Source organism: Sus scrofa, chromosome 15 (genome assembly GCF_000003025.6).
Source record: "Sus scrofa isolate TJ Tabasco breed Duroc chromosome 15, Sscrofa11.1, whole genome shotgun sequence".
NCBI classification, from domain to species: Eukaryota; Metazoa; Chordata; class Mammalia; order Artiodactyla; family Suidae; genus Sus; species Sus scrofa.
The window spans coordinates 8872994-8892884 of record NC_010457.5 but is presented as its reverse complement, the minus strand read 5'-3'; the positions used below and the strand labels follow the sequence as shown (position 1 = coordinate 8892884).

At 35.8% G+C, this 19891-nt stretch overlaps 1 protein-coding gene across 13 annotated transcripts in view; it reads left to right on the top strand.

Annotated features, from left to right (window-relative positions):
• Positions 1-19891, top strand: part of KYNU (kynureninase) — a 135617-nt gene that overhangs the window by 90067 nt on the left and 25659 nt on the right. For 4 of the 13 annotated variants that reach the window (XR_002339332.1, XM_021075832.1, XM_021075833.1 and 1 more), the window contains 3 exons: positions 275-348; positions 666-729; positions 1482-1510. Coding sequence is in view for 8 of the 13 variants with exons in the window: in XM_021075832.1 (XP_020931491.1) it covers positions 275-348; positions 666-729; positions 1482-1510 (167 nt within the window). In the remaining 5 variants the exon portion in view is untranslated. Of the gene's footprint in view, positions 1-274; positions 349-655; positions 730-1481; positions 1511-1613; positions 18701-19891 lie in introns of those variants that run through there. The other 9 variants (XR_002339333.1, XR_002339334.1, XR_002339336.1 and 6 more) reach the window with 8 other exon arrangements.

Sequence of the window (19891 nt, the reverse complement as noted above, 5' to 3'; positions counted from 1 at the left end):
CTCTGAAATCAGAAAAATGTCAGTGGAGCTATTGTCTACTAGTTGGGGTGAAATTTGGCCAAAAAGTCATAGCTATTTATTCTCAGTTAATAATGCTGTTTCATTTCTTTCTTTGAACTAGTTAACCCCAAATTGTTTTATTATAAAAGTTCAAATGATCACATATTTCAACCTTGTCAAAAGTTCGTTTCATAGAGAGTCAAATGATTACATTGTTTACTTTTGGCATACATATTTAGGTAAATTCATAAAGTTTAATTTATTCTTAATCCAGTATTTAAATTCAGGAGCAGGAGGTCTTGCTGGTGCCTTTGTCCACGAAAAGCATGCCTATACAATTAAACCTACGTAAGTACTATTTTCAGATTTTTCTTTGGTGATGAGTATATTAATTTGCATGAGTTTAATTTACATGAGTTCTTTAAGATGCTATCCAAAAAGAATCTGGATTTATTATAGTTATTTTGCTACTTTATGAACAATGATATGCTTTATCAGAAATAAATAGTTTCCAAAGCGTTCACTCGGATGAGGAAGAAATTTAATCATAAATAGGGAAGCTTCAATGCTAAAAATGAGTCCTTGTAATCATGTAGAGCAGATAGTTTAGTGTGAAGAGACTACTTAAATTTTTTTTTCAAAAATTATACTTTAGAAAATTTCAGGTTTCTCGTGGTGATGAATAAATCAAAGGCAACCAGAGCTGTGCCTAATCGACCCTTAAATATGGTATGTGATTATTAAAATTACATCTACCTTTAAAGATAGAAACATTATAAGATAGTCTTGTAAGGAATATCTTCTGTCCTAAAAGATTTTATAATCCATGAAAACTGAAGAAGCTGAACACTGAACAACAGACTGACTACATAAAAAGCAATACTTTTCAATTTTATATAGATAGCACTCTTCATTTTTTAGAGCAAGTATAAATGCAAATATGATACACCAACAAATTTACACCTTTTTATTTGACTGGGGAACTTTTTATTTTTATCTGGTGTGAAGATAAAGAAATAATATTCTGGGAAAAAGATCCTTTCAAAGTTGTATCAGAGTGTGTGTGATGAGACTGTCTAGACTCCTAATAGGTAATATAATAATGTTTGATTAGTTTTTTGAATCTTTCCAGCCACTGGCTGAGTGGTATAAACTTTGTAAGAACTGAAACTGAATTAGTAATAAAGCTTAGAGCATCTAACATTTTTGAGGTTCTGTGCATATAAATCCTACAAATTTAAGATGATTTTCTACAGTTCATTTAATTATATCTAAAATTTCTTCAATATTTTAAAATTTTAGAATTAAATACAGCATTTTCTTCAAACAGATAATTTGTTAGGCAGACATCTTTCTTGAATATATTGTCAGTACATTAGATCTCTCCCCATGCTCCAAATTCTCTGAGAAGAATCTAAAGCATGTATCTTATTATAAGTAAGTACTATGCATGTTTCAGAAGATCTCTTTTTCTTTTTTAGCAAATCCCATTGATGACATTTTACCTACAGTAAGTGTTTTCCATATAGAGAGTATGGAAGATATTACTTGCTCTTGTGTGAACGCTCATTATCTGATTATTTCCAACTCTCCATTTAATTAAATTTCAATAGAGGAATTGGCAAAGGGCAAGCCAGTGCAGGCAGCAGGGATGTGGTAAGTAATCTACACACATTCTAGAGAATGCAAGTGTTATCAGTTAAGCTCTGATTTTACAGCATCTCTCTTGCACTTTGGATTTCTTTCACCATTATTTGCCTTTCATGGATGAGGAACAGGAGAGGGTGAAGGGACTATAGTGTGCTTACACGTGTCTTATTTTGTAGACCCAACATTCTCTAGAGCCAGTAAGTTAACTGTTCAGTCTACACTCCCAGAAGAAAGATCATGCAAACAGATGAGATTTACATTTCAGCTTGATCACATGCTGGTCCACAAGCTGAAGAATGTTCCTTGACCTCTCAGTGTTCTAGCCTCTAAATGAAGATAACATCAGCATCTACCTTATAGGCAATTATGGTGAGATTAAAATGGGATGATGCATGTAAAGCACTTAGCACAGACACTGAAGCATGATAAGTGATCCATATGTAGGCTAAGTATTTTGTTGCCTTACTGTGAAGTTCCCTCTTAACTTGTAGAATTTTGCCTAGTAGAGATCATTTCTCTCACACAGGAAATATAGCCTTAAAGGTTATGGCTTGTGACCTTTGAAATATGAAACAGTTTTGTACCTATTGCCAAACTCAGACTGACTCTATAAGTCTCTATTCCTTCAATTCTTTCTTGCACTCTCCTTACCATCTTACTGGCTCCCTTGCTAATTAACGAGTTGAATGAGATCTTTATTTGTGTTCACTATGTTTGTATGAGGGCTGTACTTTTAGCCTTTTTGAAAATTATATGTTATTACCCCTTATTGCATTTTAAATATCTGGCTTTGGAGACAAGATTCAAATCAGTCTGACTCAGGAAGCCCTCCTTACAGGAAACCACGGTTATTGTTATTTGTTTGTTATTAAAGTTTCTTTTTATGGTATACCAGAGTGACTGCTTCCAGTGGTCCTAACTTCTACCCAATAGTGGAACATAACTGCTATTGACGTTGCAAACTTTTTGAAGTAAACTTTGTCACTTAAAAAAGGGTGACATCTAGTGGCTAGACACGTGATTTCAAGTACATAGTACAAGCAACTTTCTGGCCCATTCTTTTTTTTTTTTTTAATCAAGTGTTTTTTAAAATACATATTTAAATTATTTTTCTTTTAGATCATGTGACTATACATTTACAGTGCAATAGTTGTGTAGTCAAAGCCTTGGATAAAGAAGTAAGATAGGATAGGATAAAGGTGGAAGTTAAGGTGAGGGGTGTTCTAGGTATATGGTTAAACATAATGCATAAATATTTATCAAGGCTGAGAAGGGCATTACGGGAGTGGTTATCATCTCCACCTAATATAGAGAATGAATCCTGGAATATATAAACCTATGCTCTAAAAATTTAATATTCAGTATATAATTTTAAAATACCTTTTCTATGATGCTGCCATTAACAACTGTTAAAATACATCCGTACCAAGAAATTCTACTTCCTTTTTTTCTTTAAACAGGCATTTTGGCCATTGTTCAATACTGATGACCTAAGACTTTTTTCCAAGAACCCTTTTCCAATAGAGAGAGTGAGAAGAGGCCAGAGTCAATCCACTGAATTAAGCATTATAACTCAAGTTATTATCCTCAACTAGAACCTGACCTTTTCCTAGTTTAGCATCCCTTTTTCTCATTCCAGTGTCATATTCTAAACCTTGTCTGTAGATAAGAATTACACTAAATTAGGACTGGCTGTGAGTAAATGTCAACTTATGTGTTTTGGTTTTTTTTTTTTTTTTTCCCTTCAGTGCTGATTTTAATTTAGCCTAAATAGTTAATACATATTGCTCTGAAATACAAAGTGAAATACCTTTAATTATAAGAATTTACCAATCATAAATGAACCACTTTAAAACAAAGAATCTTAATTTTTTTCTCTTTAAGTTAAATTCTATAAGCTGATATTTCTGACAGTCTTTAGATCAACACTTGATCTTTTGGTTTTAGGAATTTCAAATATATCATAAGCCCATAAAAAAGATTCTTCTATAAGAGCCCATGGACTACAATTCAAGACAACGACCCATACCTCTTGTTAAGAGGGACTCTAGTATAAAAACAGGAGTGGATTATGTGAGCTATTAAGACTGCTTTTATGGGTTACTTTTGTACCCTGTACAGTGAAATTAGACATATTGGAAGACTGCTGTTCCTCACTTTCCATACTGGTATAAAACCTCTAAATTCTCCCATGTATTACAGCTCTTGAAATGCTTGTTTTCCCCATGTATTTTTTTTTTTTTTTAGTTTTATGACAATGAGGCCTACTGATAATTCTTCGAAAATGCTAGATTTTGAATCGTGCCAACACATTTCCATAAACAGCTAGAAGTATTTGATTGGAGGCTTTAAGTAGAGGTGACATTTTTAAGGCTTTATTAAGGGTTTGAGTCATCTCCTTTATTGTAATAAGTAATCTGAAGATTAAAAAGAATCATCAGAAGAGGCTGGCTGTCATCAGTGCATGGTTAAGGCAAATTTTATAGCTCAAAGATGTATGTTACTATTACTATTATTGGGGAACTTAAAAAAGAGGAAGACATATAAAACAATGTACAAGAAAGTCTAAGAAAATTAAAAAAAAAAGCAGCAAGAAAATTTAGGGGAAAAACTTAGAATATTACAAGCATATGTTGTGCCTGACCCAACTGTACAAGTAATGTTATATGTGAGATCTTCTCTTTTTTTTTTTTTTTTTTTTTTTTGTCTTTTTAGGGCTGTATCTATGGCATATGAAAGTTCCCAGGCTAGGGGTCAAATCAGAGCTGCAGCCTCTGGCCTATGCCAAGACTATAGCAACACCGGATCCAAACCCAAACCGCACCTTCGACCTACACCACAGCTCACAGCAACTCCAAACCCTTAACCCACTGAGAAGGGCCAGGGATTGAACCCACATCTTCATGGATACTAGTCAGGTTCGTTACCACTGAGCCATGATAGGAACTCTGAGATCAGCTAATGCACATTTGTTCCAAGGAGTGCTGACTTGATATATTTGATTCTACACACCAGAGAATAACAGAGCCCAAAACTTATCTATGATTTAAACCTTGTTTTGTGTTCTCTGTGATATTTTCTGACTTACCTCTTATCACACCTTGCTTAGTACCTGCATAAAGTCTCATTAAGAGAGAGTAAAGAAATGTAAGTGGCAGTACCAACATATGATATATGAATTCACAAAATTCCAGATGCTCTCAAATGGGATGGGCAAATACAATCAGTGAGAGTTTTCACAGAATCTCTAGTTGAATGATGACCTAGACCTCCCAGGGTATCTGTTTTACCATTTAGCCTGTTCCTAGAGTTAGTTGTTTATTATGACCTAATACGGGTAACTTCTCAGGCACAACTTCGTGCCCTGTCAACCAGCTATACTTGGTATACTGGGCCATACCCTTTGTCCTTAATGTTTACCTCACGTACCCCTTCTCCAGTGTGCCATTTTCTCTTACTTCTGCTCCAGCGTATGTGATTACTCTTCTATATTTTGCAAAGTTTACTCTTTCTCTTTTTCACTGATTCTCTCAATGCCTCAATCCCTGGTCCTCTTGTACAGGGCTATCTTATCCACAGTCTTGATGTCAACAACTGACACTGTAGAAGATACCAATTTGCATTTCCAGCTTTAGCATTTGCTTATTTTTTAGCCCTTACTGTCATCTGACTGCAAATTGCAAGAGTTCCTGATTGTCAAAAAATTATCCCAGTCCCCAAAGACACATGACAATGTAGAAAAGCAAAAACTGTCACTACAGAAAATTGTCACTGATGAACTACCCACTTTTAAAATTAGCCCTTCCTAAAATCCTTTCCAATTAGTATTAGCATTGATTTATATGCATTATTATAAAAACGTTTGGTCTCTTGCTGATTGTGGAAGAAGTATAACACCATACAAACTTAATGAAAATGGATTATAAAGTAAAATTTTCAAGAGATTCAGAATTTAATGATGCAAGTGATAGAGATGAACAGCTGAATCACAAAATCATGGGCAATGAGAATATGTCAGAATCAGAACCATTAAAAAGATAAAGTAGAGGAAACTAGACATGATACTTCAAAATCAAATGATGTGAATATCAGGGATTAAAAGTAAATTATGAATACTTTAGAAATGTGGAAATTATCATTTTAATGTTCATGCTAAAAACTTAAATATGAAAAAGATTCTGATTTGCCATCATAACATTTGTCAAAATATGCTCCCAATCAATACTTAATTTATTATTTATTCTTTTAATAATTATAATTCTAATCTTCTTTATCAAACTGTAAATTAAATTTTTATATAATTTTATTTTATTTAATTAATTTATTTATTTTGTCTTTTTGCTATTTCTTGGGCCGCTCCCGCGGCATATGGAGATTCCCAGGCTAGGGGTCTAATCGGAGCGTAGCCACCAGCCTACACCATAGCCACAGCAATGCGTGATCCGAGCCGCGTCTGCAACCTGCACCACAGCTCACAGCAACGCCGGATCGTTAAGCCACTGAGCAAGGGCAGGGACCGAACCCGCAACGTCATGGTTCCTAGTCGGATTCGTTAACCACTGCGCCACGACGGGAACTCCTGTTATATAATTTTAAACTTTGTTTTTTGAAAGCATCTCAATCAAATCTTTGATTTTTTTTTTCCCCTCCATTATTTACTAGAAAAGGAGGACTGGCTTAAATTAGATTTATTTATTTATTTATTTATTTAGCTATACTCATGGCATGCAGAAGTTCTGTGGGTCAGGCACTGAACCCATGCCACAGCTGTGACCTGAGTCACAACAGAGATCAGGCTGGATCCTTAACCCACTGAGCCACCAGGGAGCTCCAAAAATAGTTTTGTTTTGTTTTTTATCTTTTTATGGCCACACCTGCAGCATATGGAAGTTCCAAGGCTAGGAGTCAAACAGGAGCTACAGCTGCCGCTGGGCTACCCCACAACCACGGAAATGAGGGATCTGAGCCACGTCGGCGACCTACACCACAGCTCACAGTAATGGTGGATCCTTAACCCACTGAGCAAGGCCAGGAATCAAACCCACATCCTCATGGATATTAGACGGGCTCATTACTACTGAGCCACGATGGGAACTCCCTAAAATAGATTTATTTTAAATGGCCTTTCCCAATATTATATTTGTAATCAAATAATGAGGATGTCCAATATATCCATACATCTTTTTAATCTTAAGAATTAAACATGGTGAAGCTTCCATTTTTTTCCTATTCCACCACAAGTATCCTTTCTAAGAGCCTCATTGCTTTATCAAGTAAAGAAACTAATCCTGAATCAATTGAGGAGCAATAAGGAAATATAACCAACCTATATTTTGTACAAGAAACTTACACAAAAATAGAGGATATTGCCTTTAATTTTTAAATTGTACAAATTTATCTGTTTGAGAGATACCATTTCAATAGCTGAATGAACAATTTAAATGATGAGTAAGATAGGTCAGACTATGTGTCACAAGGCAACATCTTAATAATTGCTCAGTGAATTGTCAGACATCACCATAGAAGCAGTGGAGGGATAGATGACTTTAACTCAGAGCCACTTTGGAAAAGCTTCAACAAGTTGGTGGGGAAACTTAGAGATAGAATTCCTCTGCAAATGGAATGCTATGTTAACTAAGTGAGTAAATTTACTCCGTTACTTTGAAAGATGAAATTGTGCCTATGAGAGAGATTTCATGGGTTAATTTTATACATTTAAGGAAGTATAAAGAGGAAGGAAGGATTACTTAAATGACATTTCTTTAAGAGATATGTCAAGTGATCTTTTTCTCTTTTATACACTTTACTAGAATTTTTATGGAATATGAGTTATTGACTTAACATTTAAAGCCTGCTTATTATCATAAAATTGCTCTTTATTCCTATTATACAATATTTTAGAAATTATAAACAGTGGTAAAATCAAGTGTGCTTCATACTCTTACTTAGCCCCAGAGCCATGCCTACATGGGTTATACCTATTATAAATCCTAGTCCTCAAATCCTCATGGTAAGGTATCCAAAAGAACATAATTTGATTGAAGAAAACTCACCCATGGACTCATGACATATAATCTACACCTATCTTCATTCAGAAACTATTTCAGATCAATAACTCTAAGAAGATCCCTTGTCTTCTTGGCTTGGCATTTTTTGCTATGTAAAATCATCTAGATAATTTTCACATGTTATGAGTTTGAGCTGTGATCATAAAAATAACATTTATATACTGAGGCATAATTATAGTTAAAAGGAAGTGCAATAAATAATCTGATTTTTCTCAACTCAAGAGATAAAGTAATCCTGGCTCTTAAAAGAAAACTGAAATAATAATTATCAGTATAGAAAGATACATTAAAGTCATTGTTGCTTGCAAATCACTACTTTCAGATAATGATGACATAATCATTAACTTGAGAAAATTGAAGTCCTTTGAAACATCAAAATTTATTTTCTCTTTGAAAATTGCAGTCTAGTGTCTCTGAAGATATATGAGGTCAGTGAACCTTTTAGACACAAAAAGTAAAACTTGTCAAAGAGCTTCAGCTCTTGTTTTAATTACTTCAAGTTTTGTCCCTAAAGTGACCTTTGGAATCTGTAAGGGTTTTAACTATAAACTGTGAAAAGCTATTGCTAAACTTTTATTTGTTCTTGTTGAGAAAACACGTGTACCCATCTGATCCTGCAAAACTGTGGTGCAATGATATATGCTGTGTAGGGCAGAGTGGGAAACTGCTCATCACATACAGACCCAGCAGGTCCTGGTGCTTCCAAGGCTGGTTGGGGTAACTTCACAGGCCACAAGAATATGTGTAATGCACTACTCAGAACAAAGGTCTGAATTCCTGTGATCCACTGCCTCTTTGGTCACTTGTTTGTAGTTCCATTCCAAAGGACAGGATTTGATTGAATGGGAATCACCTAGTTTTCTCTAGAATTGAGGTCTGCCTCCATCATGAGAAGGTCCATGTAGATTTAGTCTGCCTTTTTTCTCTTATAAATATCTGCTCTAATCAGATTTTTCAGTCTCAGAAGATTTGGCACAGGCATGGAAAGCCAGGCAAAAACTGGCCATTTGACCAACCCCCTTTTTCTAAGGGAGCTGTGATTGTGAGAATTCATCTTAGTATGTCTGATGTGATTATTTTAACTGACTATAAATTAACTCTACATGTTAAAGTACAAGGACACTGTCCTTTTGATCTTCCTTTACTTTCAGAATCCACAATGCCCAAGAAAACATTTTTTAATTTTGTTGTTGAATCTACAACTCTTTCTTTACTTTCAGTATAATAGACAAACCATTTTCTGGCATATGGAAGCATTTCTACTTTGCAAGTTATTCTGAAGTGGGTATGATTTGCAAAATACTGTCAAATTAAATATGCATTTCCATATGCCTCTACAAAGACCAAATATATCCATGAAAACCAGCTATAGACAACTTAAAAATTTTTCATGGGTATTTTAATCAACACTGCAAACAGTTCTTTCTAAAGTCCTAAATTCAAAAATCTTCTTGCTGTTTTTTATGCTTTTAGCATCAATATTACCTCAGACAATTATAAACCAACATTTCAAAATAATATATTTCAAGAAAGTATACGGAAAAATTTTTTTGTTAATAAAACTTTCACACCAAAAATGTACTGACTTAGCTCTTCTAAGGACAACATACTGTTATCAATCTTCAGGAAACAGTTTTCATTAACCAAAACTTACATTCTTATAACTATGCTTATCATACTGTTAGCTCTCTGGACATATTTTAACAAGCCTCCTTTTGACTAAGATTTAAAGATGTAATTGAATATGCGACAGAACCTAGTGAAGCACTCTATTTTAACAATATTTAAAGATGATTGGGAAAATGATTGGAGGAAAAGGAATTGAATCCCCTGATACCTCCTAAAACTTCTTTCTAAAACAGCATTAAATTAGTTGATTTGGAACAGAGCAGAGCAAGTGTATACATAGATACATACATTTTTAGAAAATAGGAACTGATGAAGACCTTCTTCCCTAATTGAGAGTAAGTTGGTAATACTTTATCTGTCTAATGTCATGGTCCTGTCAGACCTTATAATAGTCATGCCCAGGGACTAGTTGCTGACATCAAAGGATGAATGAACAATTCACAGGCTGAAACAAATTACTTTGTCAAGATTTTTTTTTTTTTTTAGCACCAATGAATCTGCTTCCATAACTTAGCCATACATTTACTTTCCCTTCCAGTGTACTTGGTCACCAACTTCCTGGATTTAGATTCTCCTTGCTCCTCTCATTTTCAGTTGAGCTTTTGTTTTTTGCCTTTTGTTATAGTTTTGTATTTTTTTTTTTTTTTTGTCTTTTTAGGGCTGCACCCGCGGCATATGGAGGTTCCTAGGCTACTGATCGAATTGGAGCTACTCTACAGCCACAGCAATGCAGGATCGGAGCTGCATCTGCGACCTACACCACAGCTCACAGCAACGCCTGATCCTTAACCCACTGAGTGCGGCCAGGGATTGAATCTGCATCCTCATGGATATAAGTCAGGTTTTTTAACCACTGTGCCACAACGGAAACTCCACCTTTTGCTACAGTTTAAATCTATTATTTTATCTGATCCTATTCCTATGCAGTAGCTTCACTTTTCATATATGTGCTTGAACTACTGTTATTTCTGAATTCCAGCATCAACTGGAACTGTAGCAATTGTGTTTCTGTTTCCCAAGCTTTTCTTCTCACTCCTCATGGTAATTTAGTACATCAATGCCCTGTTGTGAGGGATGGCCTAAAAACGTGACTGGGATACGTAAGTACCCATGGAACTATGCCCATATCCCACTCAACAGGTCTTACTTCCCTGAAGGCAGGGTTTTATTATGCTCAAAACCACTTTTTTTTTGCATTTGGTTATCCTACTGGACTGCCTGCTTAGAAAAGACTGTCAATGGAGTCAATGGAGGTTGGAAGAAACTCTTTGGATAATTATAGATGAACAAAAACAAAGCTTGGAATAACCAAAAAGAAGAAGGAAAAAAAAAAGTGTATAACTGTTCCAGAAGTAATATTTTCACAGAACACTGTGGAAGAATTTTGACTTATAATATTGAAGAAACAGCTGCATAATGTCCCTATACCACATTTACACTCATTAAAGGAATATTTATTTGAACATCTATTATATTTCAGGCACTTAAAAAAATCTATTGTTTATAGATTAATAAAGCAAAGAACTCTGCCCATGTAGAGCTTACATTCCATTAAGGAAAGACAGACTATGCACATAATAAAAAGCAAATTGTATAACATGTCTGAAGTTGTTAAGTCCCATGGGAAATGAGAATAGCAGAAAAAGGAAAGAATACTCTGTGGGGACTTCCTGTTGTGGCTCAGTAAATTAAGGACACAACTTGTCTCTGTGTGAGGATATGGTTCTATTCCCGACCTGGCTCAGTAGGTTAAGGATCCAATGTTGCCATAAGCTGCAGCATATGTTGCAGATGTAGCTCAGATCCAGTGCTGCCTGTGGCTCAGATCTGGTGTGGCTGTGGCGTAGGCCTCAGCTGCAGCTCTGAGTCAACCCTTAGCCTGGGAACTTCCATATGCCTCAGGAGCCATTTAAAAAAAAAAAAAAAAAAAAAAGGGGGAAAAGAAAGCAATATAAAGAATTGGGATCCAATGCCCATGTTGCCAGAAAATTGACCATGACATAGCAACTTTTAAAATGATCACTCTGTTGGAAAACCTGCTGGGGAACCATTACGGGAAACAGACAAGAGGTGACAACAATTCAAAGCAAGAGAATAGCAGTGGAGGTGATGAGAATTTGAAGGCTTCTAGATCTATTATAAAAGATAAGTGGCAGTATTCTAAAGGAAGTCAAGAACTGAGACGTGAATGTCAGTCAAGAGACATTTGTAATCATACACAAGTTATTCACTTTATTATCTAAAATGTAGTAATAGAAAATGGGATAAAGAAAGTAGGACAGTGTTAAAAGTTATTAGGAGGAGTTCCTGTCGTGGCGCAATGGTTAACGAATCCGACTAGGAACCATGAGGTTGTGGGTTCCATCCCTGGCCTTGCTCAGTGGGCCGAGGATCCGGCGTTGCCGTGAGCTGTGGTGTAGGTTGCAGACGCGGCTTGGATCCCGCATCGCTGTGGCTCTGGCGTAGGCCGGTGGCTACAGCTCTGATTCGACCCCTAGCCTGGGAACCTCCATATGCCGCAGGAGTGGTTCTAGAAAAGGCAAAAAAAGACAAAAAAAAAAAAATTTATTAGGAAACCAAATCAAGAAGACATAGAAAAAAGTTTGGACAGAAGGAAAATAATGAGGGGAGAATCAAAGATTAATTTGATGCCTATTCAACCAATAGTCAAAACCCAAAAGTCATGCAATTATCTTATTTTTTAATTTAAAAAAATTCTTGAGCATTTACTAGAGGCAAAGCAGTATGCAAACACTGAGGATACAGACATGAGTAAGCTCTATTTTCCTGAAATTTATCATTCAGTGTGAGAGGGGAAAAAAATGAGACAGGTTAGATAAAAACCTTTGCAGAAAAGGTGATATTTGAGCTGACTGGAGAAATCCTCCTAATTCTTAATCAGACTGAAGGGGGAAAGGCAGGGGTGGGGTGTTCCAGGCATAATCTTTGAGGTCCTTTGTGTTGCAAGCAAGGAGTTCTCATTTTATCACAAAGTATCTCATTTTATGGCTATCAACTACTCACAAGCAACAAGACTGAAAATTCAAGTCTTATCACTCCCCTAGTTCTTATTTTGATTATGGGAAAATAAACAGTTCTGGGGGATTTCTAAAATTCCCTTCCAGTTTTTAAACTGATTTTCAAATAATAAACATGAAGCATCAGAATAAAGTAAATTGCTGGTAGAAATAACTCAGAAACTAAAACAATTTGATGGAAATCTGTGCATAATCGAGTCTATTAATGACTTTGATGACCTTCTTCCACTCCACTTTTTTTTGTAATAGGTGGTTAAAGCCCAGTAAGTTCAGACAAATCGGTAAAAAATTTTACTATAACTTTCTCTTCTTTTTGCTTTTCTCAAGTATAAAAGAGTACTATGTTCTCATTTCTTAAAGTTCAGTTGCCAAAAATTTATTATGAAAACTAGACTACATAAAAGCTATTTGAATAAATAAATTTCTCATTATTTCCTGAAACAACTTTTGAGGAACTTTTGATTCTGTGAAACTCGATTACTTGTTAAGGATTTTAAGGAATATTCTTTCACTTGAGGTTAGGTTAGACAGGACATCAGGACATTAGGATGTGAGATGGTGGACATTCAAACTTATTTGCAATTGCTATTACATATTTTGTTTAAGAATAAACAATTACAGTGTATCCCAAATTTTGCACTTTTTATAATGCTGTAGCAGTTTTCTTCTTCTCCTTTTTTTTGGGGGGGGGCTGCACCCGTGGCACATGGAGATCCCAGGATAGGGGTCGAATCTGAGCTGCAGCTGCCAGCCTACTCCATGGCCACAGCAATGCCAGAGAGCCACGTCGGCGACCTACACCAGAGCTTGTGGCAACGCTGGATCCTTAACCCACTGAGTGAGGCCACGGATCAAACCTTCATCATCATGGATGCTAGTCAGATTCATTTCCACTGAGCCACAACATGAACTCCCACTTTTTTTTTTTTTTGATTCAGCACATTTTTGATGCCGTGATGCAGTAAGACAACTGTATTTAACTCTAGACCTTAAGAGAGAGATAAAGAGAAGAGGAGAGGAAGAAAGGAGGGAAAGAGGAAGGGAAGAGGAAGAGGGGGGAAAAGAGGAAAAGGGACAAAAAAGAAGCTTACTCCCAATTATAATTATATTCCCAAGCACAGACTTAACTTATTAAATGTGTGGTGATAAACTGCCAAATTAAAGGACATCACGAAAGCAGTCCTTAATGCAAATGCACTTTCCTGGAAAAGATTGTGATCTAATTTCTTTATGTTAGATTTTGCTCCAATGATTAACTGCATTTTTAACGTGAGCTAAGAAAACCGGGATAAGTTGTTTAGTTTTGGTGAGGTATGAGGTGAAGAGAGGTAAGGGATTTGCAGAATAAGTTAAATTAATTCAGTGCATGAAATATTTAAGGATTCATACTGGAAATTCTGCTATTACAGGCTTGCTAAGGAGATCAAGGAGCGTTTGGATATTTCATTTCATAACTCTTAGCATCCAAAATCATATTCAGTGGATCCCTGGTGGCTTCTTCTTACTGAATCTAAATATTACGCCTCAAAGATGCCTTTATAATAAGTGATGGTTTCCATTTGATAATACTTATTTGAAACTCCTTTTAGGAAATTTATCATGTTCAAAGAACAAAAAGCATATTAAAATCTTTACTTTTCATTATTTATTGGATCTCTTCCAACACCTTCTCTCAAAATTGTTAATAGCTTTATTTTAAGTCAATTAACTCCCTGCTTGATTTTTAATTTTTGATGGCAAAAGTTTCAAATTTCTAGTCCAAGTATGATGAAATTTTATCTTAATTGTTATTGTTCATATTCAGTCCACAGAAATGATATATAAGCTTTTTGTGATAATATCTACTTATAAACTAACTTAATGTTTTTTAATTTTACTTCATTAGCTTTAGAATATCTGTTTATTGGATTTCATGCTAAGATTTCATTTATATTATGTTTCTTTTTTTAATTTTGATTTTATTTTTCTTGCATTCCAAGTGGTGAGATCTTAAAAGGAATCTAACTTTCCCCTAGGTTCTTTGAAATGTATTTTGAGTTTGAATAAATATTTTTTGAAATAATCAATTATTTATTTGACATTAACCAGTTCCCATTCCACTTATCAAAGCTTCAAGGTATAATATACCAATGATATGCTTACTTAGATTCACTAGATGCTTAGGTCTATGCATTCTAAAGAAGGGAAACTGGCTACAGAGATTACAAAAGAAGAGAAAGTCAAAAGAACAGTTTTTATTAGAAGGAGGAAAAAAAAAGCATTGTATATAAAAAGAATGTGGCTGTCATTTAGCCTGGTGTTTTGCTAGGTCAGAACCCTAAGTGTAGTATTAAAGAAATCTAGGGAATGTTACTTTTTTTAGAATTTCTGATGCATTAAAAAAAAAAAAAAATCCACTCCAGGTGATTTTGCATATGTTTGTGAATATATGTGGTCATGATGGTGTGTATCTACATTTGAGATACAAGGACTAATAATTGTATTATCTTCTGCTATTTATCCAGTGTCTTGGAACCTCAATTTTCTCATGTGTATAATGAAGATGATAATAGTATCTATATCGCAGAATTCTTTTGATGACTATGTAATTGTTTAGAACAATTTCTGACTCATAAAGATATCTCAAATAACTTTTGTTTCATTGCTCTCAAAATTAATAAGACAACTATAAGAACCTAAATAAGGAAGAACCCACACATCCTAAGTCAAGCATTTTTTGACATTTTTTACAATACCTCTGCTAAATGTTTGAGGAGTTAATCATCTGATTTCACATTGTTCAGTTCCCATTAATTGAAAGATAACACACAGATCACACTTTATCTCTTGAACATGTTATTTTAGTAAACAGAATTCTTTTTCTTTTTCTTAGTTAAATTAACAATGATTTCCAAGATTTTAATCCAGTTATGGTGAAAGTTATATTAGTATGGGTTCTTATATTTAAAATATATCATTTATGCTGTTTTTCATGAAAATATCCAAAATAACCTGAAAACTGTGAGAAATTAAGAGATTTGAAGACTTTTTTCCTTCACAAGAAATTGTGGGTAAAAATCTTTAATGAGATTGAAAATGTCTGGAGTTCCCATCATGGCTCAGCAGTTAACAAACCTGACTAGGATCCATGAGGACACGGGTTCTTTCCCTGGCTGCACTCAGTAGGTTAAGGATTGGGTGCTGCCATGAGCTGTGGTGTAGGTCACAGACACGTGGCTCCGATCCTGCATTGCTGGGCTGTGGTGTAGGCCGGCAGCTACAGCTCCAATTAAAGACCTAGCCTCAGAACCTCCATATGCCTTGGGTATGGCCCTAAAGGGACAAAAAAAAAAAAAAAAAAAAAAAAGTAGGATAACAATGTCATTCTCTTGTTGTAATATCCCATTTAAACAATTATTTTTTATCAAATTAAAGTATAGAGCAATTAATTTTATAAAGTTGCGATTATTTCCAGAAGGAATAACATTTAGAATTTCATTAAGATTGGAGATAGATACCACAAATGATTAAAAGAATATGGAAATTATTAATACTTTATGTCAGATTAAAGACACAAAGGAAGAAAAACATTGTATGAAAATTCAGTAACAGTTTGAAACAATCACCACTGGCCTCAGGATTTTGAAGCACGTACAACATGGAATATCTCCTCCATCCGCTCTTTTAAAAACTGTAAAGAGTGTTTTGTTGAGCTGTTTTAATGAATATTTTCTTCATGTAACTGCTTTGATAACAGAATTCAATGATGTCACTTTCATATGTACATGTTAGACTTTAGTGCCATATATGCTATCCTCTTGCTCTGGAATACTCTGACCCAATTTATTACAACTCTTAGGGAATAAATAGTCACTCTAAAGAATGGTTTCCTTTGCTCTGTTTCTCTTCCTTCTTTTAATAAGTTCAATATCCATGTTGACAAAACTGAAACTTCTTACTTTTCCGAGTCTCTAATTTCATTTCATTCAGGGTTTCAATCCACTTAATGTCTCATTCCTAACAGAATCTGTCAGCAAATCTGTCTTTCTTAGCTCCTGTTTAATATCAAACATCCAGGTTGGAGTCCTTTTTCCCTCAATTCTTTCCACTTTGCTATGTCCCCTGATTCCACTCTTCTTGATGAAGTGTCATAAGTCCCACCCATAGTTAAGAGGGAAGGGGTTGCACAAACACATGAATACCAGGAGGCAGAGACAGGGTGTCACCCATCCACTCTGTTAAATTAACATTTGTTTAACTACTTTCTAACCCCTAGTCACACTCAATAAACACTTTGCAGGCAGGAAACATTTCTGTTTTAGCTTACTGTACTTGCTTCTAGCAGTGTCTCAACCTCTTTTGAAGAATTAATGATTGAAATATAGAAAAACTCTAAAATCCTGACCAAAGAAAGATAATTAGTAACACACAGGGTAGAAATAAAGTCAGCTGTAACAAGCATCAACTCTAACTTCCATTAAACTATTTTCCTTTACATGAATCCACTTTTAGTTTCTGTTTTTTTCACTTAGTTTCAAGGAACTATCTCAGCTTCTACTTGCTTACTGGTTTTGTGAACTGAAGTTTGGCACTTGTCATCAGCTTCTACATAGAGTAAAACATAAGCTACTGCAGCTGCTGACCCACAGCACCCCCTGAGCAAAACATAGGGTGGAGACCAGGAGTGAGGCACTCTGTGCTCTGGGAAAACTGGAACAACAGGTGTTGAGATAGTTAGATATTTTTAGAAGATTTTATGAGCCCAGTTCTTATGTCTTCTCTTATCAGAAAAACACTAAAATCCCTCAATGATGACTTATGTCTCTGAGTACTAGTAACCTTCAAGGGACCAGCAGCAAACTTCTGTAAAATGGGCACATGGCTGCATGCACCTCCCCCTTCACTTTTATGACTTATATCTTGATATTCCCCCTTTCAGATAGCTCTGAAATACTGTCTCCTGGGCTGTAGTTAGTGGACAAAACAGGGGATGTCATGGCCAACTTTCACAACAGCCACTCTCACGGGTGGGCCAGTGAACCCTGAGGGAAATCAGGAAAGAAGCATAAAAGACTGGTTCACAGCTGAGGTACATATCAAAGGAGTGATTCCTATAGGCCCAGACCTTTACATCTTCTTCTACAAATCTGATTATCTATATATCTTTTGTTCCTACCACCTTCCCTTTGTTCCAAAACTCATATATCCTGGCTCCCCACCTCACCTCCTTGGAGCAGTTTTTCAGGGCTACCTGAGATGCTGCCTTCCGGACTTAAGTCCTAATTTCACCCCAAATAAAACTTAACTTTCAACTTTCAGGTTGTGTATTATTTTAGTGAACAGTTTGTTAAAGATACTTGATTTGAACACCCTCTTTCAACTTCCTCCTGATAATGCCACAGCTTCTTGCTTTGGGTCAGTGTTCCTATTTACTTATTGAGCAGGATATGGGCCTAACTAGCTTTGTTCCTTTAGATGATCAAACTCTAAGCTTTTCTTTTCTCAAATATGAAATGATAGAAATAATACCCACCTCAGAGTGTTGCTGCAAAGATTAAGATGACATGAAACTATCTTGCCCATTTTCCAGCAAACATGTCTGTTTCTGCCCCTTTCTTCTTAGCAGTTCACTATACAAAAGCTTTGCTCGACCATGCCTTTTGAATAGGATTTCCTGTTGGCATAAGAACAATTAATTTTGTTAGATGGACCACTCTTGAATGTTCTATTGGATTATGTAATTTTCCTCCAAGGGTGACATGGATGTAATGGCTGAGGGTTATGGATGGCAAACAATTAAAATCTCCAGTGGGGCTGTTTCTGGGCTAGTCTCCCAGTATCATTTGTAGTAACCCAGTGGATAGCCAAATATTTCCTTGATGAATAAATTCAAAAAGAGGCATATCATCATTCAATAATAAGGCAATCTTAGAAACAATTACAATACCGTATTTGTACTTTTCCAGATAAAATGTTATAGTACTTTTATGGATTCATTAAGTAAAGCATGAAAATAATGCTGTGACCTCAGTTGTGGAATCAAGTTCAAGTTTTTTTCTTTCTCTCCTCAGCAAAAGAACATATTTTCCCTTTGCGTAGTCACTTGTTTCTTTCCTATTTGGGTGATGAACATGCCATTAGTACTTTTAAGCATAAGCTATATTTCCTCCTGATACCATGCTCACACACCAGGTCTTCGATGTTTCTGTCAGATACATCCAGCAACCATCATAACTCATACTCTAGATGTTTTTAATATCACTCCATAAACAGAAATGACAAATTCCTAGTCTTTTAACAAATATGCAAAAACAAAAGTTTCTAAATAAGAAAAAAGTATTGAATATCTCACATTTTTTTTTGTCTTTTGTCTTTTTAGGGCCACGCCCGAGAAACATGGAGGTTCCCAGGCTAGGGGTCGAATTGGAGCTGCACCCACTGGCCTACACCACAGCCACAGCAATGACAGATATGAGCTGTGTCTGTGACCCCCACCACAGCTCATGGCAACGTCGGATCCTTAGCCCATTGGGCAAGGCCAGGGATTGAAATTGCATCCTCATGGGTGCTAGGTCAGACTTATTTCTGCTGAGCCATGATTGGACCCCAATCTGTATTTTGAATCCATTGAAAAAAAAATTGCAATTGTTTTCCATTACTCTGTCTCATAGCCACTGTATTTGCCTCATATTTTTTTTCATTTTTTTTATTACTCATAAGAATTTATCACATCTGTAGTTGTATAATGATCATAACAATCTGATTTCACAGGATTTCCATTCCATAACCCAAGCATATCTCCCCACCCCCCAAACTGTCTCCTCCGGAGACCATAAGTTTTTCAATGTCTGTGAGTCAGCATCTGTTCTGCAAAGAAGTTCAGTCTGTCCTTTTTTCAGATTCCACATGTCAGTGAAAGCATTGGATGTTGGAGTCTCATTGTATGGCTGACTTCACTTAGCATGATAGTTTCTAGGTCCATCCATGTTGCTACAAATGCTGGTATTTCGTTCTTTTTGATGGCTGAGTAGTATTCCATTGTGTATATGTACCACCTTTTCTGGATCCACTCCTCTGTCGATGGACATTTAGGTTGTTTCCATGTCTTGGCTGTTGTAAATAGTGCTGCAATGAACATTGGAGTACATGTGTCTTTGCGAGTCATGGTTTTCTCTGGGTAGATGCCCAGGAGTGGGATTGCTGGATCAAATGGTAGTTCTATGTTTAGTTTTCTGAGGCATCTCCATACTGCTTTCCACAGTGGCTGCACCAATTTACAATCCCACCAACAGTGTATAGGGTTCCTTTTTCTCTACATCCTCTCCAGCACTTATTGTTTATAGCCTTTTGGATGATGGCCATTCTGGCTGGTGTAAGGTGGTCCCTCCTAGTGGTTTCGATTTGCATCTCTCTAATAATGAGTGATGTTGGACATCCTTTCATGTGTTTCTTGGCCATCTGTATGTCTTCGTTGGAAAACTGTCTGTTTAGATCTTCTGCCCATTTTTTGGATGGGGTTGTTTGTTT